The 17,489-nt window shown below is 51.1% G+C and overlaps 1 protein-coding gene and 1 long non-coding RNA gene across 4 annotated transcripts in view; one reads left to right on the top strand and one right to left on the bottom strand.

The window, feature by feature from the left end:
- Nucleotides 1–11,596, bottom strand: part of ACOT11 (acyl-CoA thioesterase 11) — a 51,604-nt gene extending 40,008 nt beyond the window's left edge. For 2 of the 3 annotated variants that reach the window (XM_072820348.1, XM_072820349.1), the window contains exon 1: nt 5,517–5,664. In XM_072820348.1, coding sequence (XP_072676449.1) covers nt 5,517–5,549 — 33 coding nt within the window. In that variant the 5' untranslated portion in view covers nt 5,550–5,664. Of the gene's footprint in view, nt 1–5,516; nt 5,665–11,411 lie in introns of those variants that run through there. The other variant, XM_072820352.1, reaches the window with a different exon arrangement.
- LOC140630349 (uncharacterized) lies at nt 11,178–13,412 on the top strand. The gene is made up of 3 exons (XR_012028112.1): nt 11,178–11,329; nt 11,785–11,986; nt 12,564–13,412. It is a non-coding gene; the product is annotated as an uncharacterized lncRNA (long non-coding RNA).
- Nucleotides 13,413–17,489: the final 4,077 nt, after the last annotated feature.

Here is a 17,489-nt window from a genome sequence, read left to right as displayed (position 1 = left end):
GCTGGTATAACGAGCTCCTCCCCACATCTCACACACAGATGCCTCTGCCTGGGCCAGGCTTCCTGACCCAAAGAAGGCCAGGCCAACCCACCACTCCCCCAGGGAGCCTGCCTTGCCCCTAGGCTGGTGAAGGGCCACCCTGGGCTTCGCTCTCTCACAGCCTGGCCACACTCTGCTGTCATCAGTGGTTTGTACCTCTCTCTGTCTCCCCATCAGCCTGGGGGCACCTGAGGGCAGGTCCAATCTGACTCATCCCAGTGTCCCCAGAGTGCCAGACTCACTGCCCCGATGCCAACTGCTACCCACAAAGAGGCTGCTCCTGAAGAGTGGCAGGAGCTCACAGGCCCGCAGCCAGGGAAACAGCAGAGCCTCGGGCCGACAGCACCATCTGTCCCTGAAGGCACAGGACAGGGCAGGCACAAGGCAGGGGTGTGAGTTCCTCTGCTTAGCCAGGTCGGCCCAGGACAAGGAGAAGTGCCATGGCATGGGGCCCCTGCCCAGCTGTAGCTCAGGCCCCGACAAGATTTGAATTCTCCAACTAGCTCAAAGTGGCTCAGTGCTAGAGCCTTGATTCTCTTTCATCTGTAAAGCCAGATGAATACCACAAGCCTAGCAGGGCTGGTAGCAGGGCTGCCACCTAGTAGGTACACAGCAAGTTCGTCTTTACCACCTCCTCCAACCAACTGACCCTGTGTTTGAAACATTGAGGAATCAGAAGTCCAGATGAAACGAAAAGAGAAGGACCAATCAACATCTACCACGGTTGATTGTGTGCCAAGCTCCGCACTCCTCCAGAGTCATTAATCTTGCCAATGCTCTGGCAAGATCTACAGGAACAGACCTGGTTCACGGCTGAGGAAACTAAGGACTCAAGGGTAAAGTGAGTTAGTATGTCTAAGGCAGATCTCTAGACTCATGAGCAGCTGTCCAGAGGTGCTGGGGATGCCAGCATGGCCCGGCCTGGACCAAACACAGAAGGGCAGTGGTGCAGCCTCCTCTAGACCGCTGGTGTGTGTGAGGGGGAAGGTGATCAGCCCCGGATGTGCATTATCAGTGTGCGAAGGTACACAGGGGAGGCTGTGATGGAGTGCGTATGAGTGTGACAGCGAGGCCATGTTTTAGATGCAAAGCAGTTCCAGATGTCTCCCTGGCCAGGTCAGGGGCTGGGAAAAAGGTCTCTGCTTGCCAGGTAGGGATTCTAAGTCTCTCACTAGCTTCATAAGCCCAGGCATATCATCTTACTTCTCCATGCCCTGCCTATGGGGGCTGAGCCTATCACCCACCTTCCTGTTGTGAGGGGTCAGGGAATGGATGGGAAGGTGGCCAGGACCTTCGTGGGGGGCTGCCTGTCCAGAGCGGAACCATGACAATGTGTTTCCCTAGGTCTCTGAGCTTCTCTGAGCACAGTGTGCAGGACCACGTACCTTGGCACTAAGCCTGAGGACCAGAGCATCCCCAAGCACCACACGGTCTGGAGGGCAGGACAATACAACTCCTAGCGCTCCAAACCCCAAACCCTGCCTACCAGGCCCAGACACCTAGCCCGAGGCATACTACTGCCTGCCTATCTCAGCCCCTCCCACCTGCTCTGCCTATCCAGGCCACACTGCCCCCCACTCAATAGCTCAGAGGCACCAAGCCCCATCCCAAGCCTTGGAGCCTACAAGTGAATGCCATTCCCTCTGCCTGGAATACCCTTCCAGCCCTTCCTCTGGCTGTCTCCTTCTCAGCTGCTAGGTTTCTATTCAGTTGTCACCAGCTCAGAGAGCCCTCTCCTGACCTCTCTCATTATTCTCTCACAGTTCCCAGAGAGTTTAATGTCAGCAGCACCACTTAATAGCTGTGTGACCTTGGGCAAGTTACTTAACCTCTCTGTCTCCATTTCGTCTTCAACACGGGCATAGTAACGTTATCTACTCCACAGAGTTGTTATAAAGGATAAACAAGTTAATGCATGCTTGGCATGCAGGGAGCGCTTATATGGCATTTACGCTCATCATTATTACTGTTCATGGCACTTGGCACAGATTTGGATTGTGTATTTACTTGACTACTTTCTCACTGTGTCTCCTTCATTAGCTGTGAGCACCACACAGCAGCCTGGGTTCATCCCAGAGTACTTAGTACCTGCCATGTGCAAATCCCTGTGGAGGGAACAAGCAAAATTAGTATCACATCCTGAGGAGACGCCATTAATTCTGGGAGCAGGCAGGCAGGATGCGGATGGGTAGGGGAAACGATGGCTGAGCTGGGTTTTGCAGGATGAAGAAGAGTCCTCCAGACTACAAACCCTAAAGGCATCTGTCCATGGCTGAGACCAGGGTTCACATGCAACTCCTGAACAGGCTGAAGCTAAGTGGCTAAGTGTCTGAGTCCTGCCTCTTCCTCCAGGAAACCTTCTGGGACCACTTCAGCACCCTTCTCCCATAGTCACTCATTCATTCACAAGTTTTTGCACTCACACTGTATCATAGGCATGCCGTTTCATTCCTGTGGGTGTCCCTCCTCTACCACAAAGCAGGGCTCTCAAGGCAGACAGGCCCCTGCCTTTTGCTGTCAGGACCAACCTCAAGATGGTGCACAAACCCTTCCCAAAAGTCCAAACTGTCAAGGCTGGTGGAGGCCTCAGAGAACACTCAGAGAGGGGGAGCACATGGACCTAGGTTACATATGAGCAATGGGGTAAAGATAAGATTCTAATCGAGGGGTGGCCAAATGCCATGCTTGAAACTTCCTCACACTCTGTACTAGACCCTCAATGAGGCTGAGCAGCTGGGCTGGGGAGAACCTCCAGCTGTCCTCAGGTTCAAGGTGAAGCAGGGGGATCCCCGTCAGGAGTCGGTGATAACATGTAAGTTCATGTATACACGAATATGGGCACCAATTCCTCTTGCTCTTTCCAATCTTCCACCACCTGTTGGCAACACTACCAGGGTTCAGGGCCTTCCAAGGAGAATGGGGATCAACAGCTCTATCACCTCTCCCAGAGTAAATAAAGTTCTCAGGAGGTAACCTTGACCTGGCTAAAACGGAAGCTGAGCAGAGGTTGCCAGTCTCCCACTAGGGTACCAGCAGATCACTACCAGCCCAGGAGCGTGGGACTCAGGGCCCAGTACAGACAGGCACCCTGGATGGGGAAGGGGAGGGTCTCCACTGAGAGAGGCAAGGGCTGAGACAGGACAGTAGGACCTTTCCAGCACTAGCAGCCAGGCAATCAGAGCTCCCCGCCACACCTTGTGCCCTCAGCTTGGCAGGCTTACCACCTCACTCACTCATTCACATGTTCCAAGAGCTTGCTGGGTGCCCAGGGGCAGGTAAGAGTCAGAACCATCTAACTCCAAAAGATTCACTGTCCACAGTGCCTGGGATGCTGACAAGGGCCCCCAAACCCTGTGAAGCAGGGCTGTGGGCTATCTGTGTGCCCCTTTCCATTCCCAGTTAACCTGGCTTTCTGTGTCCCCAGTGAAGAGAGTTTGGTGGGGTTTTTTATTTGCTTGCTTTTCATTAAAAACTATATATATGTGTATATATATATATATATATATATATCTTTTTATAGTTTTATGCTTTAAATATTTTATTTATTTATTTGACAGAGAGAGAGAGAAACACACAAGCAGGGGAAGAGGCAGAAAGAGAAGCAGGAGCAGGATCCCAGCTGACCCAGGGCTCGATCCCAGGACCCTGAGATCATGACACAAGCCAAAGGCAGATGCTTAACCGAGTGAGCCACTCAGGTGCCCCTATATATAAATAGTTATCTCTGTAAAATGATAATGATAATGATACATCCTTTCCACAACCTTTTCCTCAATTATTGATGGGGATCAATGGGGAGAAATCATGAAGGGCACAAGAGAAGACACAGCCCCATCTGGAATATGTTGTCTGTGCCACGCTCAGGAGATGGGGAGCAAGAGGCCCTGTGGCCCAGATCCCACCCTTGGCCTCACTGAGAAGCTCTGGTGCCCATCCATTCATTCATTAGGCATTGCTGGGGTTCTGACCATGCCCAGGCCATCTGCTGGGCACAGCGAGAGCAGCCTCCTGGAACTCCCTGGTGGAAGAGGTGGACATACACGTCAGGGGGAGACGGAGCTAACACAGAGGCTCCCTGTGCCCTGGGAAGTCTGGGAAGGCTTTCTAGAGGAGTCAGCATCTGAGCTGAGATCTAAGGGCTCAGAGGTAACTCTCCAGGGGGTGGGGGAGGAGATGGGAGACTAGGGGCCACCCGAGCAGAAAGCACAGTAGGGACCACAGTGAAGAGGAAAGAACCAAGGTGGTATACCAAGGCAGTGGCAAGCAGTTCGGTTCAGCTGCCACACTGAATGCATAGGGGTGGGGAGGGTGGAACGAGGAGGGAGAAGCAGGCAGAAGCAGGTTTTCAAGATCTTTCTGTGTCAGGTAAGGAACACGGATGTTACACTGAAGGCAGCTGGCTGAGCAGGTGTGGAATAAGCACATTTATCTATTAGAAGCATCCCTCAGTGGAGGGAGATTGGACAGGTGGGATGTGGAATCGGAGAAGCTGGGAGAAGATGCTCTGGCCAGTGGAGAGGGTGCTGAGGTCTAAGCTGGGTGGCACTCAGGCAGATGGAGGGGGGGATAGGTAAGAAATGTATTTGCCCCTGCCCCCTTTATTTTATTATTTTTTTAAGATTTTATTTATTTATTCACGAGAGACACACAGAGAGACAGAGACATAGGCAGAGGGAGAAACAGGTTCCCTGCAAGAAGCCCAATGTGGGATTTGATCCCAGGACCCCAGGATCACGCCCTGAGCTGAAGGCGATGCTCAACTGAGCCACCCAGGCATCCCATCCCTGCCCCATTAAAAAGGCGTTTCCTGACAACGTCCTCAGAGGACAACCCCCTCTGTGCCCAGCACAACCTTTGCCAGCCTGTCCTGAACCCTTGTCCTGTTCACCAGATCAAAGGCTCCTGCCAGGTGGGTGATGAGCACTTGCCTCCATCCCATGCCTCAGCATCTAATCTCAACTCCAAAGTCCCTGGTGAGACATCCCAGGGAAATGTGGGCACCCTGCAGACACCTTTCCAACGCCCATGCCTGGTCCTGAGCACCGGAGAGAGGTAACCTCCCAGAGGCTCCCAGAGCTCGTCCTGCCACACTTGCACTCTCCCTCTTACACACACCCCGACCCTGTAGCTCCTTTCAGCACCACGGCCTCTGAGCCCCAAACCCTATCCAGCCCTGAACCCCACAGAGGCATGGGCTCGGATGTCCAGCAGAAGCCACACACGCAGCCCCGAAATAGCATTCCAGACAAGGAACTTCCCCGCAGGCCCCCCTCCCCCCAGCCCTTGGGGCAGTTCGTGGCCCCGGGCTGGTTTGCGGATTGCTGCTCCCGGTAAACCAGCCCAGGACAGAGAAGATACAGAACTTCTGACTTAGAATGGAAACTCCAATTCTCTTTCGGGATCTCCACTCCCCAGCACCCCCACGCCCTCACCCCCACCCCGTGGGCCACCCCGCAACCCCCAGCCCGCCCGCATACCCTGCGCAGGTGATTTCCCACATTCTGGATCATCGTGGCTGAGACCCCGCCACCCCGTGGCGCCGCTGGCAGCACCCTGTGAGAGCCGCGGGCCACCTGAGCAGCAGCCCGCTCCGCCTCCAGATGAAGCCTGCGGCCTCTCCTCCCTCCCGCTCCTCCTCCTCCCCCCACTCCTCCTCCCCCTCCCGCTCCTCCTCCTCCCGAGCCCCCGCCCCTCCCAGCCCAGCAGTTATCACTCAGGCCTGCCTCTCCCCAGACTGCCCTCTGCCTGCCTTTTCCCAGAGCACCCCACTCCCAGGCTCCTGTGCCTGCCTGCTGGAGACGAAGGAGAATGGCCACCAACTGGGCCCCAGCCACATCAGGAGGCCGGGTACCCGCTTTATCCCTAGCCAAACTTGGTCACCCCCACTTCCAGCCCCTGACAGCCTTCTCACAGGGTCTCCTGGCTCTGGGGTCTTTCCCAGGGGCCAGGAGTTTCCACCTCACGGCCCCCAGCCAGTTAGACTGGCAAAGGTCACCGGCTTCTATCTGTCCACCAGGGCTCGGGCTGGAGGGGGCAGGAAGCCAGGGAGCTGCCAGCAGCCTGCCAGGGACATATCAGGCCCACCTGCTAGGACTCTTCACCCTTGGGAGGGCAGCCCCCAAATGCAGCCCAGTGGGGCTGTGGCCAGGGCCAGGGCACACCCCCTCCCTCCTTCAAATAAGCAATGTGACTTCTTAAAGTGACATCTGTCAAATCCCACCTCATTAGTTCCACAGGCTTGGGCCCTGTGGACACCCACCCTAGGCACTCTGTAGCCACTCCCAATGGAGAGACTGCCTTGATTCTCTCTTGTCCCTCTCACTTCTGCAAGAGGCTTAATGAGGGAGCCTTGACACTCACATTGGACTTTTCATGATGGAGCATGGTTGCTCCACCTTGGTGGTTCAGAGAAGAAGGCAGGGGAGAGCCAGGCAGGGGAGCTGGAGTGGACAAATGGTCAGGAGTGATAAAGAGCACCACACAATAACCAAGCTCCTACTGTGTCCAAGGCCTCTCCTGGTCCTCGCTCCAACCCCCCGGAAGGTAACCTTGGGGAGGGTAGGTGACACAGCCCAGGGTGCACAGCCATTGAGTGCAAAGCCGTGTTGGAACACAGGTCACCCCATCTGAGGCCTCTGCCCTTCACTGCCTCTAGCTCACGCCCCACACCTAAGGTCCCCCCTGGGCCTAAGACACCTGGCTTCTAGGCCTGAGTCTCTCACTAATGTGCCCTGTAACTCTGAGCAAGTTCCCTCTTGTCTCTGAGCCTCCCTGCTCTGGGAGTCAAGGGCTCTAATGCCCATCCCTATGAGCTCCAGCCTTTCCCTTAAAGAGCTCATGGGTCAAAAAAAAAAAAAAAAAAGAGCTCATGGGTCTGTCAGCAGGCATTTCAGTGTCAACAAATGAGAAATTAAAGTCACACCTTAAAGACTGCAAGACAGTCCAAGGATGGCACTGAGGGGGGCTGGGGCAATCTAGGAGGCTTCCTGAAAGAGGTAGTGCTTTCTGGCCTGAAGACTGAATGGGCTGAGAAAAGGGGTGAGGTGGAAGGGCTAACAGGAACAGAACTGGATATAATAATAGGCAGTAAGGATCCTCATCTTGCAGAGAAAAGCTGGGAATCTGTCGAGCACGGCCTTGAATGCCAGGCAACTGGGCCGAGGAAGCCTCTAAGAATGAAGAACAGGCCCCACATGCTAAAAAGCCATGTGAAATGAACAGGACAGGAATCATGAGACCTCGACTGGGAAGGGACAGCTCATCTCACTGTACCCGGGCAGGCAGCCAGAGCAATTTCAGGGCTTCACTGCACAGATGAGGGAATGAGACCTAGAAGCTTCTGGTCCCCAACCTACTCTCTTACCAGGGCTCCACGATTCGCAGATTCACTGGACTCTGTCTAATCCCCCTGTTTTACAGAGGGATACACTGAAGCCCAGGGATGAAAAGTGAGCCACCTGAAGTCTGTGAGGAAGCTGTCTGGACTCCTCATTCCTAACCTCAAGCCTATGGCCTTGTCCACCTCACCCCACAACAAGGCACAAAATAAGAGAGGCTTCAGTGAGACTTACTAGAGGACTCCCAGCAACGTTGAATCAGTACAGTGTCAGGAACAAGCAACAGAGAGCCCCATCCCTCTGCAGAGGGCTCTCTCCTCTCTCCTCTTCACTATAGAACTGACTCGCGTCTCTTCGGCAGTTCTGTTCAGCCTCTGATTCCAGTGAGTATTTCATGGGTATCTGCCTCCCCTCCCCAATTCGCCTGGGAGCCCCCCCAAGGGTCGACACCACATCTTACTCATCTCCATGCCCTCTCCCCGTCAGCCCCCAGACCGGAGCCCTAAGCGTAGGAAACATGTAGCACACCTGGATGGATCACAGCACACTGGATGGATCACGGTCCTGGAAAGGTGGATAGAGAGAAGGTCTTAAGCAAGAGTGAGGTCCCCAAACGTCAGCCTGCATCAGAATCATGCAAAGGGCTTTTAAAAAAAAAAAGATTTTATTTATTCATGAGAGACACACACAGAGAGAGAAAGAGGCAGAGACATAGGCAGAGGGAGAAGCAGGCTCCATGCAGGGAGCCTGACATGGGACTGGATCCTGGGCCTCCAGGATCACCCCCCGGGCTAAAGCAGCACTAAACTGCTGAGCCACTGGGGCTGCCCTGCAAAGGGCTTTTTAAAAATTCAGATTGCTGGGGCAGCCCCGGTGGCTCAGCGGTTTAGCACCGCCTTCAGCCCAGGGCGTGATCCTGCGGTCCTGGGATCCAGTCCCGCGTCAGGTTCCCTGCATGGAGCCTGCTCTGCCTCTCTCTCTCTCTCTCTCTCTGTCTCTCATAAAAAAATAAAATCTTTAAAAAAAATAAAATTCAGACTACTGAAAGCAAAAGCTCCAGGAGAGCCCAAGAAGTTGTATTGCTAGTAAGATCCTATGAACTGCTGGTGCTGCTGGTGCTGCTGGTCCAGAGACCACCCTGTAGGAGCCAGCGAGCTGGGTCAGCCCTCCCACTTCACAGGTGGAGAGAACGAGACCCAGAGGTTGTTGAGGCGGACTTTGACTGACCATCTCTCTCACCACCACCGTCACTGTCATTATAGTTTTTTCCACACGCCCAGCCCTGTGCAAGCACCTCAGATATGGTACCACCTTTGGGCCTCATCCTTGGAGGAAGGTACTATGATTATCATTTCTCCTACAGAGGAAAACTGGAAGCAAAGAGTCATTTGTCTTAAGTCATGTAATTGATAAGAGTTAGCATAAGGACTTGAACCCTGATCTAAGTCCAGAGCCCACGGGTGTAAGCAGCACTCTCTGCAGCCTTCTTACAGCTTATGCAGACCAAGGACTTCTCTAGAGGTGCCTGAACCCTGTAGGCTCACTGCTAGTGTGGGATGAGCTTGTGGTGTCTGTAGTGCAAAGGCCTGGTCCTCAAGTGTGCCTCTGGGGAGTCCCATATCTCAAGAAAGCCTGCCTCTTAAGCCCCGGGACCCCAGGTATTTTCTCCGGCAAGCACTTCGTTTTCCATGTGACATCCTTCCTCTGGCCCCACAGATGGGGCCCTCCTGGCTGGAAGACACATGCCTAAATTCATTCTTCAGGCCCGTGTCCCAACTCTGCAACCCCACTCGGTGACAAAACACAGAGAAGTAACCTCCATCTATATGCCACAGGGATAGTAGGTTGCCACTGTCTGCCATGGGGGGTCTGTCTCCCCCATCAGAGTGGGAACTCACACAGACAAGGAGTTCATCTGAGTCATCTGAGTCCATAGCATGGGGTGTGCCCAGGACAAGGGTTTAGTGACTGAGTGATAGGAAGGAAGGAAGGAAAGACGGAAGGAAGGAAGGAAGGAAGGAAGGAAGGAAGGAAGGAAGGAAGGAAGGAAGGAAGGAAGGAAGGAAGGAAGGAAGAAGGAACTGTTGCTGTTGTTGGAAGGAAGGGAGGGAGGGAGGGAGGAAGGCAGGGAGTGAGGGAGGGAGGAAGAAAGGAAGGAGGGAAGGGGTATAGGGTCAAATGAGGGTATGAATAAGTGAGTACATAACCAAACTCCCAGGAATTCCCTCTGCTGGGCTTTTTAGCCTTTCCAGATAGGACCACAACCTGGACCAGAACTTGTAACTCTCCCTCACTCTACACACACACACCTACTACCGCAGCCTCCACTTACATACCTCCAGGATAGAAGGACTCACTCCATCTAAGGCTGACTGAACAGTTGAGGTCTAATTGCCACCCAGGTCTTGCCATTACCCCATGACCATGACTCTGGGTCACCCAGGACAAGGCTGCTCCCCTGGTCTATGACAGAAGGCCCAGAGATGGGAGCGCATGTCCTGTCCTCTGCCCCATCTAGACTTATTTCTTCCAATCATCTCTAGCCATGGACAGAGCTTCCTCCTGTGTCCTCACACTGGGGTTTCCTTTGTTCCTGCTGTTCCCTACACCCCGGTGCCCTCTGATAGCTCTACCTCCCAACCCTGTCCCCCATCAAAGCCTGGGTCAAATGGCACCACCTCCAGGAAGTCTTCTGTGCCCCTCCTGAGTGGGGCTTCCATTGTCCTACTCAGTCCCCTCTGTCCCCGTCCCCCCCACAAACACACACACACACACACACACACACACACTTCACAGCCCTTCATTGCTGTCTCATGCTACTTTTTCTCTTCAATTGAGCTGATTTGTGCTAATTTATCTTTCTTGACCTTGAACGGTTGGCAGCAGGGATGGAGCTGATTCATCAGAGTATCCTGTCCCCCGCCTCCCCCTGCAAACACTCAGGGCTTTGAACATAGTAGATGCTCATTAAGTGTCCTGAGAGTAAAGGAAGGGGGTATTGAATGGGAAAGAGCAAGGGAACGGGTGAGTGAGTGAGTGAATGGAAATAAATGCGTGTGTACATCAATAATCAAATGAATGAATGAATGAATGAATGCTATCATCTCCTGTTTTCCAAGCTGAAGACTCCAGTTCCTTTTGGGGGGGGATCCCTTGGGCTGGGTATGGCAGAACAAAGGAAGTTGTGGGATAAATGGGAAGGGGGATAGGATGCAGGAATGAGGTAGTGATACCAGCAAGACAGGAAGTGGAGGTGACATCAACATTGCTCCAGGGCTGGGCCCCCCCCCGCCCCCACCTCAGAACTATAGCCCTTTACAGAGAAGCTGGGCAAGAAAAGCAGTGGGAGGCGGGTTCAACAGTACAGAGGAGAGAAGACATGGGTGGCGGAGACAGGCAGGAAGGGTGCCAACAAGCCACAGAGGCCAGATGTGGGATGCATGAGCCGAGTACTGGACCTGTCCAGTCAATCCTAACCTCCGCCCTGCCTGGCGGGCTCCAAGCCCTCTTCATGTCCCTCTCTCACCACCTGCATCTGCTGGGGCTGGAACCAGCTCCTGGGCCCAGATGCTGGGGGTCTGGGCCCAGCTGCGGGGGCTCTGGACTCAGCCTCACTTCCTGGACTGGACCCTTGCAGGGCAGTTGCCCTCACAGCAAGAGCTACTGCTCCCTCACCAACCCCAGGTCCAGGTGAGTCACATTGGCGGGGGCCCTGTGGACTCTGACTCCTGCGTGCATAGGCCCCTCCCAGGGCCAGCCCCCCCCCCCCCCCAGCCCACTGAGAGGCCCGCCCATCTCAGCTCAAGTCTAGGACGCTTCAGGCCTCAGCCTGCCCAAGCAAGCGGGCACCCGGCACCAGGTTGCCTGTCTGGCGCCCAGTCCCGGGGAGAGGCAGATGTGTCTGAGCGAGGGCTGGGACCCCGGAGGAGCCAGGAACAGGAGAATCCCGGAGGGTGCGGTCCTTCGGTCCTTCACTGGCAGGGAGGCAGGGAGGCAGGGGGGCAGGGGAGGGACAGCCTGACCTGGGGGTCTTACCCTAGAGGTGGAACCCTGTAGACGCCGCAGCCCGCGGGGCGGAGGCCAGGGGAGCGTTGGAGGAGCCGCTTAGGTCCCAGAGCAGAGCCTGAGGGGGGAGGCGGGCGCGGCGGGGCGCGGCCAGGGCGAGCTCCCGCGGGCTCTGGTCCCCCCTTCCCGGCACGGCGGCGGGGCTCGCAAAGGCCAGCGCCCCGGGCCGGCGCCAGACACCCCGCCCGCCAGGCGTCAGTCCCGGGGCGCGCGAGCGGAGCCAGGGCCGGAAACGCGGGCGCCGGCGGGCAGGGTCGGTGGGGCGGGCGGGCGCCAGGGCGCGGAGGGCTACTGCTAACCCGGCTCGGCAGCCCGAGACCTCATCCCCGCGCTCCCTTCGCAGCTTTACCGAGCACCTGCTGTGTGCGGGGCCCCTGCGAGCCGGTGCTGGGGCCAGCTGCTGGGCCGCGCGCCTGTCTTGCCCGGCTGGGTATTGATGGAAAACCGATGAAAATGGACAGTTCAGAAAAGAACAAAGAAAATGAATACCATCCACGGTCTCTTCCCCCAGAGAGAGTCACTGTTAATAATTTAAATAGTTTAAGGTATGTGGGATCCCTGGGTGGCTCGTCGGTTTGGCGCCTGCCTGTGGCCCAGGGCGCGACCCTGGAGTCCCGGGATCGAGTCCCGCCTGGGCTTCCTGCATGGAGCCTGCTTCTCCCTCCTCCTGTGTCTCTGCCTCTCTCTCTCTATGTCTATCATAAATAAATAAATAAATAAATAAATAAATAAATAAATAAATAAATAAATAAATCTTTAAAAAAATAATTTAAGGTATGTGCTTCCAACTGGACTAGAGCTGAAAGGTGAAGCCTGCCAACTGGGGACGTGGAGGCACCCCTCCCCCACACAGGGTGTCTACATGTTATATGATGTCATATGATACGATGTGAAATATACCATATGCTCATAAGGCATAAGGAGCTGCCTAGGGGATCCCTGGGTGGCTCAGCGGTTTAGCGCCTGCCTTTGGCCCAGGGCGTGATCCAGGAGTCCCGGGATCGGGTCCTGCAAGGGGCTCCCGGCATGGATCCTGCTTCTCCCTCTGCCTGTGTCTCTGTCCCTCTCTCTCTCTCTCTCTGTGTCTATCATAAATAAATAAATCTTTTTTTTTTTTTAAAGGAGCTGCCTAGAAAAATCTCCATCAGTATTCATGTTTGGGGGACACCCTCATCTGCACCTGACAGAGGTTGATGGTGGTCCCTGAAAGACACTGGATCTTGGGAGGAGGAGCCTGGCAGTAGGAGTGCATTCCACCCCCGGTTGGGAGAGGTGGAGGATCAGACGTTGCAGACACCTCACAGAGGCTGGTACTTGAACCCCTGCCTCAGCCCCTCCCTGGAGGAAAGGACAGTCTGCAGACATAGAGCTGCCATGCTGCCACATCCAGGGGCCCAAGCCATGCCCAAATCACAGGATGGGGCACTTTCCCTGTCGCTTTGCTCCTCTGTGCTCTCAAAGCACCCTACAGGTACAAGAGTGTCAGGGCTGGAATGATGGGGTACCCCATGCACGGTGCTCCGCAGTAGCATGGACAAGTAGTGTGGGCCTGTCTCTGGCGCAGCTAGCAACACTAACGCAGGGGCCTCGGCTCAGCAGAAGCCCCCCTGTCAGCAACAGCACATGACATCTGAGATTGCTTTCTGAGTGCAGCAAGACACTTTGGGGACACCCAGAAACACACAGGACGATGGACTTGTCAGGGAAGGAGAATTCCCACACTGGCAGGATGGCTCTGGGCTGGCATAAACCATGATTTGATTTGAATGTGGCACTACTTATAATCAAATGGTGAATGCTAGAGATATTCAAGTTATCTAAAAACAAATGACCAGGGACACCCAGCTGGTTCAGTCACTAGAGCATGCAACTCTTGGTCTCAGGGTTGTAAGTTCAAGCCCTGCACTGGGTATAGAGATTACTTTAAAAAAAATTTTTTTTTAAATAAATAAAAAAATTTTTTAAAAGTGACCATATTGGATATACTGTTTTGTAATCTACTTTTTTTTCTTTCTCAACAATTATCATAAATGTCTTTCTGGGGATCCCTGGGTGGCGCAGCGGTTTAGCACCTGCCTTTGGACCAGGGCGTGATCCTGGAGACCCGGGATCGAATCCCACGTCAGGCTCCTGGCATGGAGCCTGCTTCTCCCTCTGCCTGTGTCTCTGCCTCTCTCTCTCTCTCTCTCTCTCTCTCTGTGTGACTATCATAAATAAAATAAATAAATAAATAAATAAATAAATAAATAAATAAATAAATAAATGTCTTTCCATAATTTTTGTTTCTATATAGTATTTCTCTTTATGGGTCTTTTTTTTTTTAAGGATTTTATTTATTTATTCATGAGAAAGACAGAGAGAGAGAGAGAGAGAGGCAGAGGGAGAAGCAGGCTCCATGCAGGGAGCCCGATGTGGGACTCGATACCAGGACTCCAGGATCATGCCCTGGGCCAAAGGCAGGCGCTAAACCACTGAGCCACCCAGGGATCCTCTTTATGGGTCTTTTTGAAAGTATTTCTTTTTGCCTTAGAGCTTTATTAAAATATTGTTACATACAATGAACTGTACATATTTGAAGTATATAATCTGGCAAGTTTTGACATACATATTATATATACATATATATACACATATATATCCATGAAAGCATCACAGTCAAGATAATGAATGTATCGTCACCCCTAAAACTTCCTATGGCCCTTTGTCACCTCTCCCTCTGCCTCACACTGCCCCCTCCCCCACATCTCCCAGCAAACAATAGTCTGCCTCTGTGTCACTCTGGATTAGTTTGTGGCTCTAGAATGCTACCTAAATGGAATCACACAGTGTGCATTCTTTTTTTGTCTGGCTCCATTCACTCAGCATAATTATTTTGCAATTCATACATATGTCACACACACCAATAATTTGTCCCTTTCTATTGCCGAGTAGAATGTCATTTTGCGGTTGTAGCATGATTGGGTTCTTCACTCACTTTTTGACAGGCTTTGGATTGTTTCTCGTTGCTGGCTAGTATACACATAAAACTAATATGAACATTCATGTTCAAATCCATGTGTGGACATATACACTCATTTCTCTCAGGTAAATACCTAGGAGTGGAATGGCTAATATGATGCATGTTTAACATTTTTTAAACTGCCAAAATATTTCCACAATGGTGGTATCAGTTCCCTCTCCCACCAACAGCATATGAGAGTTCTAGTTCCTCTCCATCCTCAAAGCACTTGGTCCATCACTTTAATCTGAATCATTTCAGTGGATTCAGAGTGCTTCTTATTGTGGGTTTCATTTATATTTTCCTGTCCATTGATGTTGTTAAGCATCTTTTCTATATACTGACTTACCATGATCTGTGTATCTTCTCTGGTAAAATATGTATTCAAATCTTCCCCCATTTAAAAAAAAATTGGATTGATGGTCTTATTATTAAATTATAAGAGTTCTTTATATATCTAAAAGAATTGAAAACAGGGGGCACCTGGGTGGCTCAGTGGTTGAGGGTCTGCCTTTGGCTCAGGTCGTGATCCTGGGGTCCTAGGATCCAGTTCCACATTAGGCTTCCTGCAGGGAGCCTGTTTCTCCCTCCTCCTGTGTCTCTGCCCCTCTCTCTGTCTCTCATCAATAAATAAGATCTTAAAAAAAAAAAAAAAGGAATTGAAAACAAGCTCTCCAAGAGATATTTGTACAACCTGCTACTATATGTATAGCAGCACTATTCACAGTAGGCAAAAGGTGGAAACAACCCAAATGTTCATCGATTGATGAATGAATAAGCAAAATGTGGTACATGCATACAATGGAGTACATTCAGCCTTAAAAAGGAAGGAAATTCTGACATATGCCAGAACACAGATGAACCTTGAGGACATTATGCTAAGTGCAATAGGTCAGTCACAAAAAAAACAAATAGTGTATGTGCCACTATATGAGGTAACTAGAGTCATCAAATTCAAAGAAACAGAAAGTAGAATGGGGGTTGCCAGGGGCTAGGGCAGAAGGAAATGAGCAGTTGTTTAATGGATATAGTTTTAGTTTTGCAAGAAAAAAAAGCCCTGGGGATTGGTTGAACAGCAATATGATTAGACTTACCACTATTTAACTGTACACTTAAAGTTAGTTAAGATGATAAATTTTGTTATGTATATTTTACCACAATTTAAAATTTCTTAGGGGCACCGGGATGGCTCAGTAGGTTAAATGCCAACTCTTGGTTTCCACTCAGGTCATGATCTCAGGGTCATGAGATTGAGAGTGCTGGGTCAGCAACATACTCAGTACAGAGTCTACTAGACATTCTCTCTCTCTCCCTCCTCCTCTGCCCCTCCCCCACATGTGTGTGCGCACACACACACTCCCTCTAAAATAAACTTTAAAAATTTTTTAATATGTTTATACATCTCTAGATACAAGTCTTCTGTTGCAAAAATATTTTGCAGATATTTTCTCCAAATCTGGGGCTCATCTTTTCATTTTCATAATAGTATCTTGAAGAGCAAAATTTTCTAATTTATGATGAAGTCTAACATCAATTTTTACTTTACCATAGACTTTTTGTGTCCTGCTTAAGAAATCTTTGCCAACTCCAAAGTCACTAAGATTTTCTTTTATGGGAATGCCTGGGTGGCTCAGCGGTTGAGTGTCTGCCTTCAGCTCAGGGTGTGATCCTGGAGTCTTGGGAACAGGTCCCACATTGGGCTCCCTGCAGGGAGCCTGTTTCTCCCTCTCTCTGTGTCTCTGCCTCTCTGTGTGTGTCTCTCATGAATAAATAAATGAAATCTTAAAAAAAAAAAAAAAAAAAAAAAGAGGAGCATCTGGGTGGCTCAGCAGTTGAGCCTCTGCCTTTGCCTCAGGCCGTGATCCCAGGGTCCCAGGATCGAGTCCCACTTCGGGCTCCCTGCATGGAGCCTGCTTCTCCCTCTGTCTGTGTCTCTGCCTCTCTCTCTGTGTGTGTCTCTCATGAATAAATAAATAAAATCTTAAAAAAAAAAAAGATTTTTTTAATTTCAACCCCCCCCAAAAAAAAGACTTTTATGTTTGCTTCTAGAAGTTTTATAGTTTTAGCTTTTATATTTAGACAATCATCTATTCCAAGTTAATTTTCAGATTCAGCATGAGGTAAAAATAGAGGTGTTTTTTTGTTTTGTTTTGTTTTGTTTTGTTTTTACATGTGGCTATCCAGTTGTTCCAACAATCTTTGTTAAAAAGATTATCATCTTCCCCATTGAATTAACCTTGGCACCTTTGTCAAAAGTCAATTTACTCTACATGTGGGGGTCTATTTTTGGACTCTCTACTTTGTTCTGTTGACCTACAGGTCTACCTTTAGGTCAATACTATCTTTTCCTGACTACTCTCACATATAATAAGTCTTGGAACCAAACTGCATAAATCCTACTAGTTTGTTCGTTTTCAAAATGGTTTGGCTATTCGGAGTCCTTTACATCTCCATTTAAATCTTAGAATGGAGCAGCCTGGATGGCTCAGCGGTTTAGCACCTGCCTTCAGCCCAGGACCTGATCTTGGAGACCCGGGATCGAGTTCCACGTTGGGCTCCCGGCATGGAGCCTGCTTCTCCCTCTGCCTGTGTCTCTGCCTCTCTCTGTGTGTCTCTCATGAATAAATAAAATCTTTTAAAAAAAAAAATCTTAAAATTTCTTTTCATAGATGATCATGATGTCTGCAAGTAAAGACAGTTTTACCTTTTTATTTCCAATCTCTATGCCTTTTATTTATTTGTCCTGACTAATTGCTCAGACTAGAAACTCCCAGCACAATGTTAAATACAAATGGTAAGATCCTGACATCCTTTCCTTGCTCTTGATCTTAGGGGGAGGCACCCAATCTTTAATCATTTTGTAAGATGTTAGGATGTTAGATTTTTCATAAGTGCCCTTTATCAGATTGAGGAAGTACTCTTCCTTCTATTTCTAGTTTGCTGCAAGTTTTTATCAGGAATCGATGTTAGATTTTATCAAATGTTGGGCAGCCCCCGTGGCTTAGTGGTTTAGCACTGCCTTCAGCCCAGGGTGTGATCCTGGAGACCCG

This window comes from Canis lupus, chromosome 3 (assembly GCF_048164855.1).
Source record: "Canis lupus baileyi chromosome 3, mCanLup2.hap1, whole genome shotgun sequence".
Lineage (NCBI taxonomy): Eukaryota > Metazoa > Chordata > Mammalia > Carnivora > Canidae > Canis > Canis lupus.
Note: the sequence above shows the minus strand (reverse complement) of the source record. Positions and strands in the feature narration are given on the sequence as shown.